The 22,811-nt window shown below is 45.5% G+C and overlaps 1 protein-coding gene across 1 annotated transcript in view; it reads left to right on the top strand.

The window, feature by feature from the left end:
• Positions 1-3,813: 3,813 nt before the first annotated feature.
• Positions 3,814-22,811, top strand: part of LOC112073052 (unconventional myosin-XVI-like) — a gene marked incomplete at its 3' end in the record, with an annotated part of 197,982 nt that continues 178,984 nt past the window's right edge. The window contains 3 exon segments of the mRNA XM_070440027.1: positions 3,814-3,879; positions 3,881-3,981; positions 4,014-4,099. Coding sequence (XP_070296128.1) covers positions 3,841-3,879; positions 3,881-3,981; positions 4,014-4,099 — 226 coding nt within the window.

Below are 22,811 nucleotides of genomic sequence, written 5' to 3'. Positions count from 1 at the left end.
GAGGAAGAAGGAAGAGAGGAAGGAAGGAGGACGGAAGAGAGGAAAGAAGAGGGGAGGAAGAGAGGTGAGGAAGAGACATGAGGATGAGACGGGGGAAAGAGAGGGAGGAAGAGACATGAGGATGAGACGGAGGAAGAGGAGGGAGGGAAAGAAAGACTTTGAGGATGAGACGGGAGGAAGAGAACGGAGGAAGAGACATCGGAGGATGAGACGACGGAGGACATAGAGAGAAGAGGAAGAGACTTATGAGGAAATGAGACCGGAAGGAAGGAAAGAGAGGTGAAGGAAGAGACAAATGAGGACTTTGAACGAGAAGCAGAGGAACTTAAAGAGAGGATACAGGAACGAGAACTAAATAGAGGATGAGACAGGGTGGAGGAAAGAGAGGGGCAAGGAAAGAGACCATGAAGGATGAGACGGAGGGAAGATGAGGAGAAGAGAACATGAGGCATGAGACGGTTTGAGGAAGAGAGAGAGGAGAGACATGAGGATGAGACAAGAGGAAGAGAACCCAGAGAGGACAGAGAGGACAAGCCAGAAGATAGCGGAAGGTTTAACAACATGTGGTCGATTGAAAATGATGTGAAACTAAAGATGGAGTCCTGTCTGGACGGTCAGACATGGAAGAGCATATGTACTCATAATTCAATAGCGACAAGGTCTTAAAAGGTCCTCAAGTTGTCAGAAGTATGGTAATATAGTAGAAAGCCAAGAGCGTCAAACATATGACCTATTGATGAAAAGCATCATACACGTTAGGCCTAAGTGTACATATGGGACCAAAGGCAAAGCCCCTTCCTCTCCAATCTTAAAAGCCCCCCCTCCCTTTGGTGGTTCAAACAACTCTTCGTGAGCTGCCAATTGTGCATCATACACAAACAACACTTTAAAAGTCCTCTGTGGCCGTATCTCAGAGTGTCTTCGTGGGCCAGAAGCTTGAGTCTGTGACTGTGGGAGGCATGGTGTTAATTCTAGGAAGTATCAGTGTTTCTACCTATTATTAATCTAAAGAAGAAAAGTCCAGTCCTAAAGTGAGACACTGAAATATGATTAAGTAACATCAACCTATTCAGGGACCACTGATCTGAACTGAACAATGACAGCCAACAGGAGTTAGGAGGAGACCATACGATCCATGTACTGGTGGATTCAGGGCACTAAAAACACCTTCCTTTCCCCAGCCATGTCTGCTTTCACTGGATACACTGAAATGGTTGTCTTCTATTTGTTGTTATTACGAGCGCCTTATGTCTGTGTGTGGTTAAAACAATTGAATACAGTGAGTCCTGAAACAGTGAACCTCCTCCTGCCCAGGTTCAGTGTATGGGAAATACCTGCCTGAGTGTGACCTGCGTGTACAAAAATGGTTCTGTTGCCTGATGCCTTAATGGGTCTTCTTTGAAGAGAGTGTATTAGAGTCCTCAATTTTATGGGCTATGTAACAGCTTCACCGTGTTAGAGAAACAGCCACGCTCGGCGCTCTCATTTGGATCCAGTGAGCAGGCATTGAGAGACAGAACAAAACTAGGCCCAGTGAAGTTCGATGCATCCTTCTTAAATATGGCGCGTCACAAGGAGAGGGACGATGAAGAAAAAGTCCTGTAGAAAATATGCATTTAGGCTCGAGAAGGCTTCGATGCAGAAGATACTCGACAAAACATGACAAAAAATAGCCTAGCTAGCAGCCGAGAAAAAAAAAGAATTGAGAGCAGACGAGCCTTTCCCCAAGATATGGGAATTATGGGTAGGAGTTTCCATGGCAGGCCTCAGGTTAGGAGGCTATCTTTTAGCGTAGCAAAACAGAAAGTGGACGTGAGAGACATACGGGCTGAGTACTTCAGAAATACGTTTGCCGAGGCTGTCAGATGAAAGATCACAACACCTAGCCATTCAGTTGTAGGGATGGTGTAAACTAGCTCAACTAGCAGCCTGCTAGAGCACTCAGGTCTGCGTTAGCTGAATCACCACACACACCAAAAAAGGGTGGGGAGTGACGTGAAAAGAGAGGGATAGGAGGCCTAGGATAGAAAGCGGTTACAATAGGACTTAGGGTGGTGTGTGAGAGAGAGGAGGGAGGGAGGAGTCTTGACAGGGGGTGAAGGGGAGTATGAGAGAGAGGGGAGAGAGAGGGAGGAGTGAGGGGCGATATGGAGGGTGGGGGGAGAGAAGGTTTAAAGGAGCGAGAGGCGGAAGACAGTCAAACAGGCAATGTGACCAAGGAGGGAGAGGGAGGAAAGAAAGAGAGAACATGAAGAGGTAGAATAATCAGAAAACAGGAATTGGAGTGTGTTAAAAGAAAGAGGCAAGAAGAGACGAGCAAGACAATGCAGACAGACAGAGCAAGCAGACAGATAGACAAGCAGAGACAGACAGACAAGGCAACAGATAGACAAGCAGACAGACTAAGACAGCAGACGACAGATCAAAGCAGACAGATAGCGACAAGCAGAGACAGAATAGACAAGCAGACACAGATAGACAAGCAGACAGACAGACAAGCAGACAGATAGACACGACAGACAAGGAGATAGACAAGCAGACCAGAAGACAAGCAGACCAGGAAAGAGACAAGCAGACAGGGATGGAGGAGAAGAGCAGAGAGGGGTGTGACTCAGAAAGAGGAGAGAAAAGCCACTGTCTCTAATTTATCTGAACTAGCACAAATAGTGAACCTAGAATGACTGCACTAATTACCTGACATGAATGACTTCTTTCTCTCGTGTTTTTCTCACTACCGACTCATACTATTACACACATCACAAATCATGTGCATTCTTTTCTGAAGCAAGTATTGCATACGGGGGCAAGGCTTATATTTTCTTGCAGATTACTTTTTTATGCGTTTGGAAGATGTCATTGCGGCTTTGTCATTCGCTTGTGCTGTGCATTGCAACTGAACTTTAAGATTCCTTTGACTCGCTGCCTTCATCACTGAATTAATCGCTGTATCTATGAATATTTATAGTTTAGTAAGTCTGGAACTATTCTTCATAACTAAGCCTGGTTTGGTCCTGATAAATGTGATAGCTAGTGATGAGTTCTTCTGCAGTCATTGAGGCTTATCCACTGTGCTAAGCAGCATTACACAGACACACCTCCTAATAAGAACTCTAGAGACTCAGTCGGTCGCGTATCCTGAGGGGAACTGTCTTCGTTCCACTGATTGCAGCGAAAGCTATACAATATAGGTCACTGACATCTATCTCAGGGACCCTTCTAACGTTGCAATGCAGGAGAGAAGACACACTAAACAGTGTTATTAATTTTTTTCAAACATATTATAAACATACAGCACTCACATACACTTGTCTGGAGGTGAAACAGACAGCGCTCCTGGCGTACTTATCATCCAAGCGTTGTCCTGATTCCGCTTCCGACTTCAACTGTCATACATTTAATTATAAAACATGATGGCTCTGTTGGGTTATTAATAGTAACAGCTGTATCTGTGTCTTACAACACACACACACACCACCACAACACAACACACACAACACACACACACACACACACACACACAGACAACACACACACACACCACACACACAACACACACACACACACACACACACACACCACACACGCCACACCGCTAACCCGCGGCGCTTGCGCGATAGACAGCGTTTAACATCTCTGTCTATCTTTGACTTGTATAAACTGACTTGTATTGAGACAGATTTTCATCACAAAACATGATATGCTAATCGCATTTCTCTCCCTTCTTTCTCCCTCTCCTCCCTACCTCCCTCCCTCCCCTCCTCTCCTCTCCCTCCCCCTTTCCCTCCCTCCCTCCTCCTCTGCAGAGGTTGTTTTCAGCTATGTAACGTGTTTCGTCAGACAATGGAGACTCGACAGTGTCTGCTGGAGGCTCTCCCCGTTTGGCCAGCGCCAGCGGCTGGTCAGGAGAATGCGCGTCGACCAAATAAGGGCGTACTACGAGCGGCGGAAAAGACCTGCAGAAACCGGGAGGCGGAGGCGGAGGCGGAAGTCAATGTCAAAGCCCCGCCCACCAGCCACAGGAAGAGGCACCGCATTCGCTTCAGCCTCGGTGATGTCATACAGGACGCCATCATACGGCACGATGACAAAGAAGTGGGGTGTGTTTATTTCTGTGTGTTTGTAGGGCGGTGAAGGGAAGAGAAGGGAGGGGGAGGGGGAGTGTTAGCTACACTCTGTTGAAAAAAGGAGTTCCATAAGAGTTTCTTTGGCTGTTCAATGAGAACCCTTTTGGTTCCATGCTTAGAAGTGTCTACAACCGAAAGAACCATTTTAGGTTCTAGTTAGCATACTCCACTTGAGTGGTTAAACTAGTTTTGTACTCATTTCCAGAGTTAATATCTATCAGCCAAAACTGTTGTAGATGTTTGAAGCCCAGATGCATCATATAGAGTTCAATAAGATATCCATTATTAGAGCTATTGATTCTGACAGTTCTCATGAGCTTTGAGCAGCTTGCCAATAGGATAGTGCGTGGAGGGTTTCCGCTTTGAGTAGTTACTGTTAGTACCTGAGTTAGCAAACTGAAGTAGTTCTCTGATGGTACAGCTACTGATAGTATGAGTTTAGCATGAGTAGTACTGAGTACACTGAGTAGCACGCTGAGTACTAGTACTGAGTAGCACTGTAGTAGCTGAGTAGTACTGAGTAGTACTGAGTAGTACTGGTCACACTGCAATAGTACTGAGTAGCACTGAGTACTGAGTCACTGAAGTAGCACTGTAGTAGCACTGAGTAGTACTGGGAGTAGTACCTGAATAGCTACTGAGTAGCACTGAGTAGCAGTTGAGCTGGCAGTAAGCACTGAGTAGCACTGAGTAGCACTGGCTACATGAGACCTATTTGTCTCTGCACTTACATTCATTCTCTGCAAGGCGGGGGCCCTTTTCAAACACACACACACACAACACACACACACACACACACACAACACACCACACACACACACACACACACACACACACTTTGGCTAGTCTTGCATGGTTTGGTTAACTCTCTCCTCACCCATCCCTACTAGACATACTGAACAACAATTGAAACAGACCTCGTAGCGTCAATCATTCATCCCATCTCTCTCCTCTCTCTCTCTCCTCTCCTCGTCTCTCTCTCTCTCTCTCTCTCTCTCTCTCTCTCTCTCTCTCTCTGTATTCTGTTCCTCCTTCAATATTCTCTTAATTCGCTCTCCCGAGAGATTCAGTTGCTACATCATTATTCTGAGCTTAGAGTGAGTGAGTGTGTGTGTGTGTGATGTGTGTGTGTGTGTATCTGTGTGTGCTCTTATGTGTTGTTTTTGTCTCTGTGTGTGTGTGGTGTGCAGCAGACTGGGAAATGGCAGATGGATGTGTTAAGCGGTGAGAGTGGCCCATTTGCTTAGCAGTATTAGCTCATTCTTCACACAGGCTAGTCAGGACACTAACTCATTCAGACAGACGACAGACAGACAGACAGACAGGACAGACAGACCAGACAGACAGACAGACAGACAGACAGGACAGACAGAAGACAGACAGACAGACTACAGACAGACAGACAAGACCACAGACAGACAGACAGACAGACAGGAGTCAGACAGACAGACCAGACACACAGACAGACAGACAGACAGACAGCACAGACAGGACGACAGTACAGACAGACAGACAGACAGACAGACAGACATCAGACACTCATGCAACACACCTAGCTAATATACAGAGCCAAAATGCAGCCTCTTGGGAGACATCAGATGTAAGTATTAAGGGATGAAGTCATGACAACTGCGCAACACATCACAGGCTCAGATGTTATTGTGTTTAGACCAACGTCACCTGTTTCTGCTTGGAGCACTTTGCAGCAGGATAGCAGTACGCGGTATTCTGAACTGTATAGGTCTAACTCTCCGCAGGACAGTTGGGTACAGATTTACTTTTTCGCGTGGTGTGTGTCATGTGTGTGTCTGTGCGTGTGTCTGTCGCTTCAGGCAGGCTTCATACACTAGAGGGAGCGAGAGGTGGAAGACAGTCAAACAGGCAATGTGACCAAAGGAGGGAGAGGAGGAAAGGAAAGAGAGGGATGAAGAGGTAGATAATCAGAAAACAGGAAATTGGAGTGTGTTAAAAGAAGAGGCAAAGAAGGCAGACAGATAGACAAGCAGACAGACAGACAAGCAGACAGATAGACAAGCAGACAGACAGACAAGCAGACAGATAGACAAGCAGACAGATAGACAAGCAGACAGACAGACAAGCAGACAGATAGACAAGCAGACAGGGATGGAGGAGAAGAGCAGAGAGGGAGTGTGTGACTCAGAGAGAGGAGGAGAAAAGCCACTGTCTCTAATTTATCTGCAAAGGCACTAATAGTGACCTGAATGACTGCACTAATTACTGCTGTTTTTCTCACACACTCATACATTACACACATCACCAAATCATTGCATTCTTCTGAAGCATATTGCATACGGGGGCAGACTTATATTTTCTTGCAGATTACTTTTTTATGCGTTTGGAAGAGTCATCGCCTTTGATCGCCTGTGCATTGCAACTTGACTTAAGATTCCTTTGACTCGCTGCCTTCATCACTGAATAATGCTATGAATATTTATAGTTTAGTAAGTCTGGAACTATCTTCATAACTAAGCCTGGTTTGGTCCTGATATGTAGCTAGTGATGAATTCTTCTGCAGTCATTGAGGCTTATCCATGCTGCAGCAGCATTACACAGACACACCCTAATAAGACTCAGAGACTAGGTCGCGATGAGGGGAACTCTCTTCCACTGGCAGCGACAATATAGTCATGACATTCACTACAGACCGTTGCAATGCAGGAGAGAAGACACTAAACAGTGTTATTATTTTTTTCAAAACATTATAAACATACAGGCACTCACATACACTTGTCTGGAGGTGAAACAGACAGCGCTGGCGTACTTTATCATCCAAGCGTTGTCCTGTCCGTTCACTGTCAGACTGTATTTAAATAAACATGATTTGGCTCTGTTGGAGTTATTAATATAACAGTGTATTCTGGTGTCTTACACACACCACAACAACACAGCACACACACACACACACACCACACACACACACACACACACACACACCACACACACCACACACACACACCACACACACACACACACACACCACACACCACACACACACACACCACACGCACGCGCTTGCCATAGACAGCGTTTAACATCTCTGTCTATCTTTGACTTGTATAAAACTGTTGAGACAGATTTCATCACAAAACATGATATGCTAATCGCATTTCTCTCCTTCTTTTCCCTCCTCCTCTCCCTCCCTCCCTCCCTCCCTCCCTCCTCCTCCTCCCTCCCTCCCTCCCTCCCTCGCCTCTGCAGGTTTGTTTCAGCTATGTAACAGTGTTTCGTAGAACATGGAGATCGCAGTGTCTGCTGGAGTTCTTCCCCGGTTTGGCCCAGCCCGGCAGCGGCTGGTCAGGAGAATGCGCTGCGACCAAAATAGGGCGTACTACGAGCGGAAAAGACCCTGCAGAAACCGGGAGCGGCAGGCGAGGCGGGTCAATGTCAAAGCCCCGCCCACCAGCACACAGGAAGAGGCACCGCATGGCTTCAGCCTCGTGATGTCATCAAGGCGCCATCATACGGCACGATGACAAAGAAGGGTGGTGTGTTTATTTCTGTGTGTTTGAGGCGGGAAGGGAAGAGAGGGAGGAGGGGGAGTGTTAGCTACACTCTTTGAAAAAGGGTTCCAATAATGGTTTCTTTGGCTGTCCAATGAGAACCCTTTTGGTTCCATGTAGAAGGTCTACAGCCGAAGAACCATTTAGGTTCTAGTTAGCAATACTCCACTTGAGTGTTAAAGCTAGTTTTGATCTATTTCCAGGTTAATATCTTCAGCAAAACTGTTGTAGATTTGTGAAGCGATGCAAATCATATATGAGTTCAATAAGATTCCATTTGAACTATTGAGTTCTGACAGTTCTATGAGCTTTGAAGCAGTGCAAATAGAATAGGCAGTGGAGGGTTTCAGCTTGTGAGTAGTACTGTAGTACTGAGTAGCACTGAGTAGTACTGAGTAGTACTGAGTAGTACTGAGTAGCACTGAGTAGTACTGAGTACATGAGTAGCACTGAGTAGTACTGAGTAGCACTGAGTAGCACTGAGTAGTACTGAGTAGTACTGAGTAGTACGAGTAGCACTGAATAAGTACTGAGTAGCACTGAGTAGTACTGAGTAGCACTGAGTAGCACTGAGTAGTACTGAGTAGTACTGAGTAGTACTGAGTAGCACTGAGTAGTACTGAGTAGCATGAGTAGCACTGAGTAGCACTGGCTACATGAGACCTATTGTCTCTGCACTTACATCATTCTCTGCAAGGCGGGGGGCCCTTTCAAACACACACACACACACACACACAACACACACACACACACACACACACACACAAACACACACACACACACTTTGGCTAGTCTGCATGGTTTGGGTTAACTCTCTCCTCACCCATCCCTACAGTACATACCTACAACAATGAAACAGACCTCGTAGCGTCATCATCATCCCATCTCTCTCTCTCTCTCTCTCTCTCTCTCTCTCTTCTCTCTCTCTCTCTCTCTCTCTCTCTCTCTCTCTGTATTCTGTTCCTCCTCCTTCAATATTCTCTTAATTCGCTCTCCCGAGATTCAGTTGCTAATCAGTATTCTGCTTAGAGTGAGTGAGTGTGTGTGTGTGTGTATGTGTGTGTGTGTGTATCTGTGTGTGTCTCTATGTGTGTGTGTCTCTGGTGTGTGTGTGTGTGTGCAGCAGCTGGGAAATGGCAGATGGATGTGTTAAGGGTGAGGAGTGGCCATTTGCTTTACAGTATTAGCTCATTCTTCACACAGGCTAGTCAGGACACTAACTCTTCAGACAGACGACAGACAGACAGACAGACAGCAGACAGACAGACAGACAGACAGACAGACAGACAGACAGACAGACAGACAGACAGACAGACAGACAGACAGACAGACAGACAGACAGACAGACAGACAGACAGACAGACAGACAGACAGACAGACAGACAGACAGACAGACAGACAGACAGACAGACAGACAGACAGCAGACAGACACAGACAGACAGACAGACAGACAAGGACAGACACCATACAGACACTCATGCAAACACACCTAGCTAATATACAGAGCCAAATGCAGCTCTTGGGAGACAATCAGATGTAAGTATTAAGGGATAAGTCATGACAACTGCGCAACAATCACAGAGCTCAGATGTTATTGGTTCAGCCAACGTCACCTGTTTCTGCTTGAGACTTTGCAGCGAGGATTAGCAGTACCGGTATTCTGACTGTAGTCTAACTCTCCAGGACAGTTGGGCAGATTTACTTTTTGCGTGGTGTGTGTCTGTGTGTGTCTGTGCGTGTGTCTGTGTGTGTGTATGCGTGCGKGTGTCTCCGTGCTTGTATGTCTGTGTGTGTCTGGAACCCCCCATTCTAACCACTAAGAGTTTCCTTATTAGGGATTCTGCCGAGGCCTCAGAGGGGAGAGAGGGAGCTCTTGTGAGCCTGACTCTAAATCAGGCAGGGATCTGAGGGAGAGTTAGAGACTACCATTAAAGCCACAGGCCCATACACACAGAACTGCAGTCAAACACACTGTATGTCTTCATGAAGTATCATTACTACTGAATACTCTATGAGGCTCAGGGGAGACTTGCTGCGTTTGCTATAGAAACACATTTATCTCACTATGGCCTCCTCTCTCCCTCTTTCTCTCTCTTCTCTCTCTACTTCATTTCCCTTAATCATTCTCTCTCTTTCTTCCTCTTTCTCTGACTACCCTTTCTCTCCTTATTTCCCTCTCTCCATCCCTCCCTTATCTCTCTATCCACCCATGCTCTTGAATTGCCAGCCGTTTTCCCAGCTGCCCTGTCTGACCTCCCAGCAGCCATTGCAGGTTACTATGCTAATCTCCCTCCTTTGGCTGCCAATGAGCTTCAGTTGGGGTCCTTGAGAGCAGCTGGTGTGCCCATGCCACTGCTCAACAGAAACCTGCCCTTTGACTGGACATGAATCGCCACTGTTTACCCCCGACTAGAAAGCCTAATCACCATTTCAACAGCATGGTAGAAGACTGGCACAAGACTGGCTGTCGTTATGGTGGGTATAGTCATCTGCCAACCAGAGGTCTGACTAACTAGACTTGGAACACTCACGGCCAGGTTGGTCAGTGTTGTTAGAATAAGGAATTAGAAATAGTAAGAATAGTCATTTTAAAAGGATCTCTATGGTGTTGGACAAGATGTTGTACTGCAGTCTGGATGTTCCATGGATAGGCTACATTCAGTGTAGAAGGTTACGTGATGAATAGTCTAATTGGACTCCATTGGACTGAATTGCATGTTTGTTGTTGCTGCTATTAGTGTATCTTTGATGCTCCTACATTCATCTTTGGTCTGTTGACTACCTACTCCTTATTAAGGAAACAGTGTCATTCTGTCTGTCTGTGTGGTGTTACTTGGAGGCAATGTGTCTCTGTTCGTCTGTGCCAATTACTGTGTGGGAATTTACAGTAGTGCTTTGCAGAATGTTTCTCTCTCCATCCAACTTCATTCCATATCCATTTATATGCAGGGAACATGTTCGCCTCAGGACAGCTTCTTCCGAGGAGGGATCTGGGAACATTTCTGGAATTTCATCCTTGGCAAAATCCTTAATCATTTTTGGAGAGGAGGAAATGTGTAAATACACCCCATGTGGAAAGGCCGAGGGGTGCATATGGGGAGGTAATTTAGGGGGCTTGCCTATGCCAAGCTTCCCAAACCCTGTAAAACCGGAATACTGGACTCAGCGCAAAACATGAGGAGGTGGGAGGATGTGTAGAAAACAAATCTATGCTTGGTATTCCACAGGGACCTCAGCTCAGCCTGTTGTTCTTAGTGATGAGATCAGCTCCTCTGTTCTGGAGATGATGGTAGAAATACAACTCTCATAGTTGAATGTGGCTGATTGGGTTTTCACTTTGCTTTATTTTGCGAATGCCTTTTCTGGTGGTGAATCTCTCATTGAAGTGAAAAGCCATGAAATGACAGCGATAGACTGTGTCCAAACGGTTTATCTAGCCACAGCGAGCCATGGGGATATTATGATGCATGACTGTGCAGTGTCTGTGGTATGAATGTCTTCTGCATTAGATGTGTTAGGTCCTTGTCATAAACACACCACCTCCCTCTGTAATTACTTTTATTTTTGAATTTTCGGCATCATTCGTTGTTGATTGATACAGTATTGGCCACTGAACCAATAGAGTTGAGAAAACAACAGCTTGTAACGTGACTCGTTAACATTTGAAGGACGCAGTGTATGTGTTTGGCATCTCTCTCTTTCTCTCTCTCCGTCTGTTTCTCTATCTTAATTAAACTTAGTCAGTATGGAGCTGGCTTTGGGCACAGATTCACAGATAGACTAGAAACACACTCTGCTGACGAGGCAGGATGGTAATAAGAGATCGACACACACACACACACCCACACACACGCCTTATCAGCAATCACTGGCAGAATATGGCATGGAAGCAGATAGGAAAACAAAGAGGGACAGCGAGGGGAGGAGGTGATGTGGAGCGGGGTAGAGAGATTGAATGGGGAAAATGTGAAAGGGGAGGAGAGAGGGCTATGAGATCAAAGAAGTAGAAAGTGAGAAACAAAGACAAGGAAACATCTGGGAGGGATGAATGAGAAGAAAAAGAGACAAAGAGAGACTCAAGCCCTATTTATCAGCCTGATTCCTCCCTGCCATATGTAAACGGGGACTTGCATGCGTAGTGACATTTGGTGAAATTGCCTTTCTAAAGTCATCTCTTAACATCATCAGTGGAAGGCACGGCTGTGACCGGAGCATCTGTTCCCCTTCAGAGGCATGGAACCCCAAATCAATTCCCATCATGTTGTTACTGTACCATTCCAGAATGATATGGAATATTCCAAGCTGGGGTGTGATTGGTATATAGRTGTTGTATTGAGGTGATATTGGATGTTACATTCCCAGCAAGCATCATATCTCTGATGAGATTGAGTCTATATTAATGATTTTTATTCTCTTATATGAGGTTAGAATGGGGTCTGGTAGAGAGATACACTACATGACCCAAAGTATGTGCTCGTCGAACATCTCATCCAAAATCATGGGCATTAATATGGAGTTGGTCCCCCCTTTCCTGCTATAACTGCCTCTACTCTTCTGGGAAGGCTTTCCACTAGATGTTGGAACATTGATGTGGGGACTTGTTTCCATTCAGCCACAAGAGCATTAGTGAGGGCGGGCACAGTTATTAGGCGATTAGGCCTGGCTCGCAGTTGGCGTTCTAATGCATCCCAAAAGTGCTCGATGGGGTTAAAGGTCAGGGCTCTTGTGCAGGCCAGTCAAGTTCTTCCACACCGATTTTGACAAACCATTTGTGTATGGACCTCACGTTGTGCACGGGGACATTGTCCTGCTGAAACAGGAAAGGGCCTTCCCCAAACTGCCACAAAGATGGAAGCACAGAATCGACCAGAATGGGATTGTATGTTATAGCGTTAACATTTCTCTTCAGTGTAACTAAGGGGCCTAGACTAAACCATGAAAAACAGCCACAGACCACTATTCCTCTTCCAACCAATTTTTCAGTTGGCACCATGCATTCGGGCAGGTAGTGTTCTCCTGGCATCCACCAAACCCAGGTTCGTCCGTCGGACTGCCAGACTGTAAAGCATTTGCCGGTCCCATTCTGTGAGTTTGTGTGGCCTACAACTTCGCGGCTGAGCCGTTGTTGCTCGTAGACGGTTCTACTTCACAATCACAGCACTTACAGTTGATCGGGGGCAGCTCTAGCAGGGCAGGCATTTGATGAACTGACTTGTTGGAAAGGTGGCATCCTATGACAGTGTGACATTGAAAGTCAGTCTTCAGTAAGGCCATTCTACTGTCAATGGTTGTCTATGGAGATTGCAGGGTTGTGTGCTCGATTTTATACACCTGTCAGCAACGGGGAATACACTCATTTGAAGGGGTGTCTACATACTTTTGTATATATAGTGTATAGATATTACCTGGGTATGACAAAGTGGCTCTCTCCCCAGCTGCAGTTAACACCTGATAATCATAATCTAGTCTTTGTGTCTCAATGTCTATAGACACCTGTTTAATATTAGCTCATCTACCCTTTTTACTCCATATTACCAAAGAAGATGTTTTAATATCAGTTTATTCATCGTGATGACATGAATTATGTGATTGTGTTGTCATTGATTTATTAGTTAGATTTCATCATACATCATATCAGAGTTTGATAATGGTTGAGATTCTTTTTCATTGTTTGCACTAATACTGTACAGTAGCATCAGCATCAGTGTGTGGGTGGGTGTCATGCCGTGCCATCATTACACGTTCAACGAGACGTCCTGTCGCTTAATTAAGACAAGTGTGATTACATGTGGGAAGGTGACATATCTTTCACAATCTGAAGAAGGGAAATCAACCTCTCTCCTCTCCTCCTTCTCCCCTCTCCCTACTCTCCTCCTCGTCTTCAACTCTCCCTCTCTCCTACTCTCCTCCTCCTCTCCTCCTCTCTCCCTCCTCTCTCCCTCTTCTCTCCATCCTCTCCTCCTCCTCCTCCTCTCTCCCTCCTCTCCTCCTCCTCTTGACTCTGTCCTTTATTGATCAACAGGTATAGATCTAAACAGACAGACAGACATACAGTGTGTAGTCTAGCACCAGTACCACTGTGTCTGTAATCAGCTCTCTGAGATTGAAGGAGGTAGAAGCACTAATACCCTCCGCTGTCAGGGATTCATGTCTTAATCACCTCAGAGTTTAGCACCACACACACCTTTGTAAAGACACATAGCCTACATTCACAGTTGCACTAATTGCATGTCAGGTTGGCATTTATTAGGATGACTCATGTACCAGAGGCAGCTCTGCAGAGTGGTCACTAGTGGGAACAGCCACAAAGTCATAKAATCAGATTTTAAACAAGACAATCTGGACCCTCTCTTTCTAAAATTATCTGCTGAAATTGTTGCAACCCCTACTACTAGCCTGTTCAAACTCTCTTTCGTACCGTCTGAGATTCCCAAAGATTGGTAAGCTGCCGCGATCATCCTCCTCTTCAAAGGGGGAAACACAGACCCAAACTGCTACAGACCTGTATCTATCCTACCCTGCCTTTCAAAGGTCTTCGAAAGCCAAGTTAACAAACAGATTACCGACCATTTCGAATCCGACCATACCTTCTCCGCTATGCAATCTGGTTTCCGAGCTGGTCATGGGTGCACCTCAGCCACGCTCAAGGTCCTAAACGACATCATAACCGCCATCGATAAGAGACATTACTGTGCAGCCGTTTTCATCGACCTGGCCAAGGCTTTCGACTCTGTCAATCACCACATTCTAATCGGCAGACTAAAGAGCCTGGTTTCTCAAATTACTGCCTCACCTGGTTCACCAARTGCTTCTCTGATAGAGTTCAGTGTGTCAAATTGGAGAGCCTGTTGTCCGGACCTCTGGCAGTCTCTAACGTGGTGCCACAGGGTTCAATTCTCGGGCCGACTCTCTTCTCTGTATACATCAATGATGTCGCTCTTGCTGCTGGTGAGTCTCTGATCCACCTCTACGCAGACGTCACCATTCTGTATACATCTGGCCCTTCTTTGGACACTGTGTTAACTAACCTCCAGATTATCTTCAATGCCATACAACTCTCCTTCCGCGGCCTCCAACTGCTCTTAAATACAAGTAAAACTAAATGCATGCTCTTCAACCGGTCGCTGCCCGCACCTGCCCGCCCGTCCAGCATCACTACTCTGGACGGTTCTGACTTAGAATATGTGGACAACTACAAATACCTAGGTGTTTGGCTAGACTGTAAACTCTCCTTTCAGACTCACATTAAGCATCTCCAATCCAAAATTAAATCTAGAATCGGCTTCTTATTTCGCAACAAAGCATCCTTCACTCATGCTGCCAAACATACCCTCGTAAAACTGACCATCCTACTGATCCTCGACTTCGGCGATGTCATTTACAATATAGCCTCCAAAACTATACTCAACAAATTGGATGCAGTCTATCACAGTGCCATCCGTTTTGTCACCAAAGCCCCATATACTACCCACCACTGCGACATCTATGCTCTCGTTGGCTGGCCCTCGCTTCATACTCATTGCCAAACCCACTGTTCCAGGTCATCTACAAGTCTCTCTTAGGTAAAGCCCTGCCTTATCTCAGCTCACTGGTCACCATAGCAGCACCCACCCGTAGCATAGGCTCCAGCAGGTATATCTCACTAGTCACCCCCAAAGCCAATTCKTCTTTTGGCCGCCTCTCCTTCCAGTTCTCTGCTTGCCAATGACTGGAACGAACTGCAAAAATCACTGAAGCTGGAGACTCATATCTCCCTCACTAGCTTTATGCACCAGCTGTTAGAGCAGCTCACAGATCACTGCACCTGTACATAGCCCATGTTCAAATAGCTCATCCAACTACCTCATCCCCATACTGTATTTATTTATCTTGCTCCTTTGCACCCCAGTGTRTCCACTTGCACAWTCATCTTCTGCACATCAATCACTCCAGTGTCTAATTGSTATATTGTAATTACTTTGTCACTATGGCCTATTTATTGCCTTACCTCTCTTATCCTACCTCATTTGCACTCACTGTATATAGATTATCTTCAACTGTATTATTGACTGTATGTTTTGTTTATTCCATGTGTAACTCTGTGTTGTTGTATGTGTCAAACTGCTTTGCTTTATCTTGGCCAGGTCACAGTTGTAAATGAGAACTTCTTCTCAACTAGCCTACCTGGTTAAATAAAGGTGAATAGACTTTCTTTTTTTTTTTTTACCTAGCCCGAACCTTACCCACACTGCTAACCCTAATGCCTAACCCTAACCTTAAATTAAGCAAATTGTTGTGTTCATGAATTTTACGATACAGGCAATTTTGACTTTGCAGCTGGCCCATCTAGCGGAAACCGCCCAGTTCTGCTTCTAGGACAAGATTAATTACAATAAACCTCAGCCTGCAGCTTGAAAACATGGGGTACATACAGCTAGCTTTATTATTGTCCATCTTGAAGATCGTCCTCACCCCCCAGACAGCTCTGGTACAGTTCTCTGTCTGTCAAAGCTAGAAGCTGGCTGGTTGTCACTGCCACACATCGATCCCTTTCCCAGGGGCCTTTGTAATGAAAGGTTCTGGTCGTGCTGTGACATTGGGCCAAAACCTCTCTATTGATGTAATGAGAGAGAAAGAGAAAGAGAGAAACCAGCAATCTGTCTCTCAAACAAAAGGCAATGACTGACTCTCTGTGAACCTTGATCTGTTTCCCAAACAAGGAACAGATCAATGTTTTTAACTGCATCTAACCAATGTGTGAATTTAGCCGGATACAGCACTTGAACAACATGAGGAGTGTAGGGATAAGGAAAATAAATACTTGAACTCATTTGTTGTTAGATTTGCTCAGTGCAAATGTAATTTAGATTTCATTTCTTAAAGATGCACTATTTATTTTTTTATTTTTTTATTTTTACCGTTATTTTACCAGGTAAGTTGACTGAGAACACGTTCTCATTTGCAGCAACGACCTGGGGAATAGTTACAGGGGAGAGGAGGGGAATGAATGAGCCAATTGTAAACTGGGGATTATTAGGTGACCTATGCATGAATCGCTCCACCATTTCCTGGTTGCTAAAACTCTAACAGTTCGCCTAATTTCAGTTTATGTGACAAAACAATCAAGTATAGTGTAGAGCAGGTWTTCCCAAACTGGGGTACGTGCAATGCCCTAATCTCCTCCTCCTCTCTCACTGCTCTCCTCCTCCTCCTCTCTCACTACTCTCCTCCTCCTCCTCTCTCACCACTCTCCTCTTACTTCCCCTCCTCTCTCACTACTCTCCTCCTCCTCTCTCCACTACTCTCCTCTTATTCTCCTCCTCCTCTCTCACTACTCTCCTCCTCCTCCTCTCTCACACTTCTCCTCTTACTCTCGTCCTCCTCTCTCACCACTTCCTCTTACTCTCCTCCTCTTCTCTCACTACTCTCTCCTCCTCTCTCACTACTCTCCTCTTATCTCCTCCTCCTTCCTCTCGCTACTCTCCTCTCCTACTCTCTCACTACTCTCCTCCTCCCCTCTCCTCACTACTCTCCTCCTCCTCCTCTCTCACTACTTTCTCCTCTTACTCTCCTCCTCCTCTCTCGCTACTCTCCTCCTCCTCTCTCTTCTCGCCTACTCCTCTCCTCCTCCTCCTCCTCTCTCGTTACTCTCCTCTTACTCTCCTCCTCTCTCGCTACTCTCCTCTTACTCTCCTCCTCCTCTCTCGCTACTCTCCTCCTCCTACTCTCTTGCTACTCTCCTCCTCCTCCTCCTCTCTCGCTACTCTCCTCTTACTCTCTCCTCTTCCTCTCCTCCTCCAAATAAGACAGAGATGGATTGAGTGGGAATTGAAGTGTATTTGGATTCCATCCTCATTTTAAATCAAATCAAATGTTATTGGTCACATACACATGGTTAGCAGATGTTATTGGTCACATACACATGGTTAGCAGCTGTTAATGCGAGTGTAGCGAAATGCTTGTGCTTCTAGTTCCGAAAGTGCAGTAATATCTAACAAGTAATCTAACAAATTCCCCAACATGGAGCAGCCTAGATACACCCACTATGTTTCAGTCCCTCTTCCCCTCTCCCTAGAGGCAGAGCTACAGTATAGCTGTATATTTATCATTAAGTCAGCTGACATAGCTCTCAGGGCTGTAGTGGAGCATCACGTCTATTGTATATCATTAAGTCAGCTGATATAGCTCTCAGGGCTGTAGTGGAGCATCACGTCTATTGTATATCATTAAGTCAGCTGACATAGCTCTCAGGGCTGTAGTTGAACATACTGTAATTGTACACCAGTGGCTCGCTAATGTTGTGGAGACTGGAGGGCCTCTGCCAGGTCTGACACATTTTTACATTTACGTTTTAGTCATTTACAGATGCTCCTATCCAGAGCAACTTAAAGGAGRAATTAGGGTTAAGTAACTTGCTCAAGGCAACATAGACAGATTTTTCACCTAGTCTGCCCGGGGATTTAAACCAGCGACCTTTCGGTTACCGGCCCAACACTCTTAACCGCTAGGCTACCTGCCGCCCTATAGTACAAGGACAGTCCCCCTGACTGGAATGAGTGGAGACATGTTCCCCTGACTGGAATGAGTGGAGACATGTTCCCCTGACTGGAATGAGTGGAGACATGTCCCCCTGACTGGAATGGGGGTGGGAGGACATTTGTTTCCTGCTGACTGGAATAGTGGAGACATGTTCCCCTTGACTGGAATCGAGTGGAGACTGTTCCCCTGACTGGAGATGAGTGAGACATGTTCCTGACTGGAATGGGTGGGAGACATGTTCCCCCTGCTGGAATCCAGCAGTGGTAGAACATGCTCTTTCCCCCTTCTGTGCTTGTAGCTGGTATAGTGGGTGGCAAGAACATGTTCTACATCACAACGTGACTGGAAATATGAGCGTGGAGAACAGTGCTCTACCTTTGTACCCTAGAATTGCCGAGATGAGTGGAGACTGTTCCCGGTGGCTTGGAATGGGTGTGACTGACGTAACGGCTGAGACTGGACAAGTTAGAGTGGTAGAGATGTCCACGCAATATGGACCGGAATGAGTGGAGACATCTCTGCTCCCAGGCCAATCACTTCTTACTACTGGACTGATAACTGAAGTGGAGACAAGTGTTCCCTGACTTGGAATGAGTGGAGAACATGTTCCCTGACTGTGGGAATGGGAGTCGCTTGGGTGGGAGAGACACCTGTTCTATGGCTTGTAGAATGGGTGGCAGATCAGTTTAATGTTCCAAAATCATAATGTGAGCAAATCGCGCTGCAGAGCATTGTTTTCCCTGATACTGGATATGAGTGAGAAGACATGTGTTCCATCAAAAGGTTTATTCTGACTGGAATGAGTGGAGACCTGTTCCTGTCACCTGCCTTTGGTAATGCCGGGGTAGAAGAAGATAACATGTCTTACCAAGTTGTAAGACATACCTGGACTGGAATGAGTTGGAGCACGGTGTTACATGCTTTATCTGACTGGAATGAGTGGAGATCATAGACTTCACTCTGCTGGAATGAGTGGAGAAATGTTCCCTGTATGGAATTGAGTGGGAGAATGCTTCTCTAACTTGCCTGGAATGAGTGGAGCCACACATGTTCACCTGACTGTGAAGTGCAAGAGTGGTAGATAATTGTTCCCTCCTGATAGGAATGAGATAGGAGTGATATACCGCAGGTTTTAACGACTAAGCACCACCCCCCTGACTGGAATAGTAGGAACAGCATGTTTCCTCATGTTAGGCTGACTGGAATGAGTGGAGACATGTTTCCCTGATGGAATGAGTGGAGAATGTTCCCTGACTGGGAATGATGTGGAGAAGGCCTATAGTCATGACAAAAAAGACACGAGACAAATGTTCTTTTTTCTCGGACTGGAAGCCATAGCGGTGGAAGAGTGTTCCCAGAGAGTAAACAAAAAGAGGCTCAGAATATGTGAAATAGAGAAGGGATGTAGACGAAATAGATTACCATCCTGATTAATCAGTGAAATCTTTGGAATGTTGTGAGTAGACATGTTTCCCAAGGAAATAGGACAAGTTAGGGGATGGCTAGCACATCATGTCCAGACTGACTGGAATGAGAGGGATGCTGAGACATGTTTCAATGATGATATGAATGTGGTGTGTGATGCATTGCTAGCTCAGACTTGATCTGAGTGGGTTGGTATCGGTTCCGCGACTGACTGGATATGAGTGGAGACATGTTCGCCTGACTGGAATGGTGAGACATGTTCCGTAAAGTTCATATTCTTGAACTGAGATGAGTGTGTACGCAACAATAGATTTCTCTCCCTGACTGGAATGAGTGGAGACATGTTCCCCTGACTGGAATGAGTGGAGACATGTTCCCCTGACTGGAATGAGTGGAGACATGTTCGCCTGACTGGAATGAGTGGAGACATGTTCCCCTGACTGGAAGGAGTGGAGTAATGTTCCCCTGACTGGAATGGGTGGAGACATGTTCCCCTGACTGGAATGAGTGGAGACATGTTCGCCTGACTGACTGGAATGAGTGGAGACATGTTTCAATGACTGGAATGAGTCTGACTTAGTGTCTACATCCACAGAAATGTGTCTCTATGTCTGATCTGACTCTGCATCTAACTGATTGGGAGACTGTCGAGTCATCAGGAATCTATTCAACTCTGGAATTTGGATTCATACTGCATTCCATTCAGTGTTTGCATTCTGGTTGCATCTGGTAAGAGTTTGGCTGCAGAGAAGGGACTGTATGACAGCCAGTATGTGATAATCTTTTGGAGGGCTGAAGAGTGGAATATGCTGATGGGGAGGATAGAGTCATATTTGACTGTGAAGAAGAGTGGATGAAAGACTAAGTCTGTAGGGAAGGTCTGGAATTGACTGAGAACATCTAGTGATGTGGTAAACCCTACTGGACTCTCTCGCTCTCCCTCTTGCTCTCCCCCTTGCTTTCGCTCTCGCTCTTTCTCGCTCTCTCTCCCTAAATGTCATTATTCCTCCCTCCTCTTCTCTCCAGCTCTCTCTCTCTCTCCCTCCACTTATTCTTCCTTTTCTCTACATTTCCACAACGGCTCCCATCTGGTTGCCATGGAAACTCCACTTATGTCTCCCACAGCTGTTTTGCTGTTTTCCCAAAAATGACAGCCGGTTATTTCTCTCTCTTTCTCGCCCACTCTCCCTCTGTCTCTTCAGAGCCAAACAGCCTSATGAAACAGAGCACACAGATGAACACGCTAATGGATGGCAAAAGAGCAATAACGTATTTTGCTGCCAAACCACTCTCTGTCTTAGTAGGACTGATAAGCATGTTAATAATGAAGGGAGATTATTGMTTTTTCTGACTGGATATGAGCTGGGCGGCTGGTGTATATGGGATGGAGAAGACATGGTCTTAAAGTGTAGAGATACAGTATAATGGACCACAGCAACACTGAATTAGCATGTCACCCATGTGACTACACATCAACTTTGAGAGCTGGTGTCAGCCAGACTAACACTGAATAGTACCTGTTAATCAATAGTAGAACAGGACAGTGGCTAGGGTTGGCAAATGGACCACTAGTAGAGCAGGACAGAGAACAGTGTTGATGCTTGGACCAATAGGAAAATGGAACATTGGGTGGTGTTGACGTATGGACCAATAGGAAAATGGAACATTGGGTGGTGTTGACGTATGGACCAATAGGAAAATGGAACATTGGGTGGTGTTGACGTATGGACCAATAGAGAAGGCTGGAAAGTGTTGACATGATCCAATAGAATAAAAAACAGAAAATCCACAATATAGTCCAGCATACAGCAATTCTCTGTCTGACTGCCCTGAGGGTCAATACAAACTGTAGCTTTTTACTTCTGACCTCTGTTGAGTCACGCCCAATAATGTCCCATAAAAACACACACAGGTCCTTCTGCTGTGTGGTTAACGCTAACAGGCGCTAACAGATGGAATGTCCGACAGACCTGAGGCCGTCCAGACGGACGCCTGACTGTATCAGTCTCTTATGATAATAATAGTAATGAAATACTAAATAAGATGCAATTTACATGACATTTTAATCATTTAGCAGACAATTTTATCCAGTGCATTCAACTAAAGTAGGTGTCGGGTGATGCGACCACCACATATCACATTGCAAATAAATCCTTATGTTGGGATTAGAAACTAATACTACACTAATGACTCATTGAACACAACAATAATACTGCAACTATTTCATATCAATTGCTCTAGCTCTGTTAAATGAAGCTTGATTACTAACATAGCTGGGATTATATTCCTGAGCTTCAGGCAGGAGTGAGAGAAGGCGTGTGTGAGAGAGAAAGAGCGAGAGAGAGAGAGATAATTGTGTTGATTAACTTAATGAAAGCTGTGTTCTTCCTCAGCAACCATTTAAGCTCCATTAAGCACCAAGGAGGTTGCATGTAAATGTGTGTGTGGTGTGTGTGTGTTTGTGTTTCGGTGACTGTGTACTCATGCCTGCGTGTCTGTGTACTGTATGTGCCTGTGTGTTTATAATTCATCTATAAACAATTAAGGATCTTCCATTATCAGGAAAAAGGAGAGATTGGTTGGTTGATCAGTGAGGTCCTTACAGTATAGGAATATGACCTAGAGAGAAATTAATGGAGCAGCCTGCAAAGATACTTTGAGGATTTAACTGACCTACAAGTGATCCCACTGATTCTACTGAAACACGCACTGCACGGTCAAACTCTACTGCAGTACTACTGTTAAATTACTGTTACGCTGGTGCTCAGCTGGACATGTGTGTGTGTGTGTGCATGTGTGTGTGATCATTAAAAACACATTTATTTAGATAACGACCACTTAGGCTAAGCGACCCCCTAGGGTTCATCACTAGGGTTCATAGGATGGAAATGGTATGATCACCATGGTAATAACAGTGGTTATTACCCTCACTGCTAACAGCTCTGGTTAAATGATTGTTTAAGAGAATCAGTGAGTTAGTGTGCGTGTGTCTGCGGCTTGCGTGACATAGTAGTTTGGTGTTTTGCTGAGGTAAGGTCTCCCAATGTTTATTCAGCATCCATCTTGGCTTGTCACTGTTGTTGAGGAAAAATGTCTACAGCCCTCTCTCTCTCTGTCTCTCTCTCTCTCTCTCTCTCTGTCTCTCTCTCTGTCTCTCTCTCTGTCTCTCTCTCTGTCTCTCTCTCTGTCTCTCTCTCTGTCTCTCTCTCTGTCTCTCTCTCT

Source organism: Salvelinus sp. IW2-2015, unplaced genomic scaffold (genome assembly GCF_002910315.2).
Source record: "Salvelinus sp. IW2-2015 unplaced genomic scaffold, ASM291031v2 Un_scaffold2133, whole genome shotgun sequence".
Lineage (NCBI taxonomy): Eukaryota > Metazoa > Chordata > Actinopteri > Salmoniformes > Salmonidae > Salvelinus > Salvelinus sp. IW2-2015.
The sequence above is the reverse complement of the archived record's forward strand: the minus strand, read 5'-3'. Positions and strand labels throughout refer to the sequence as shown.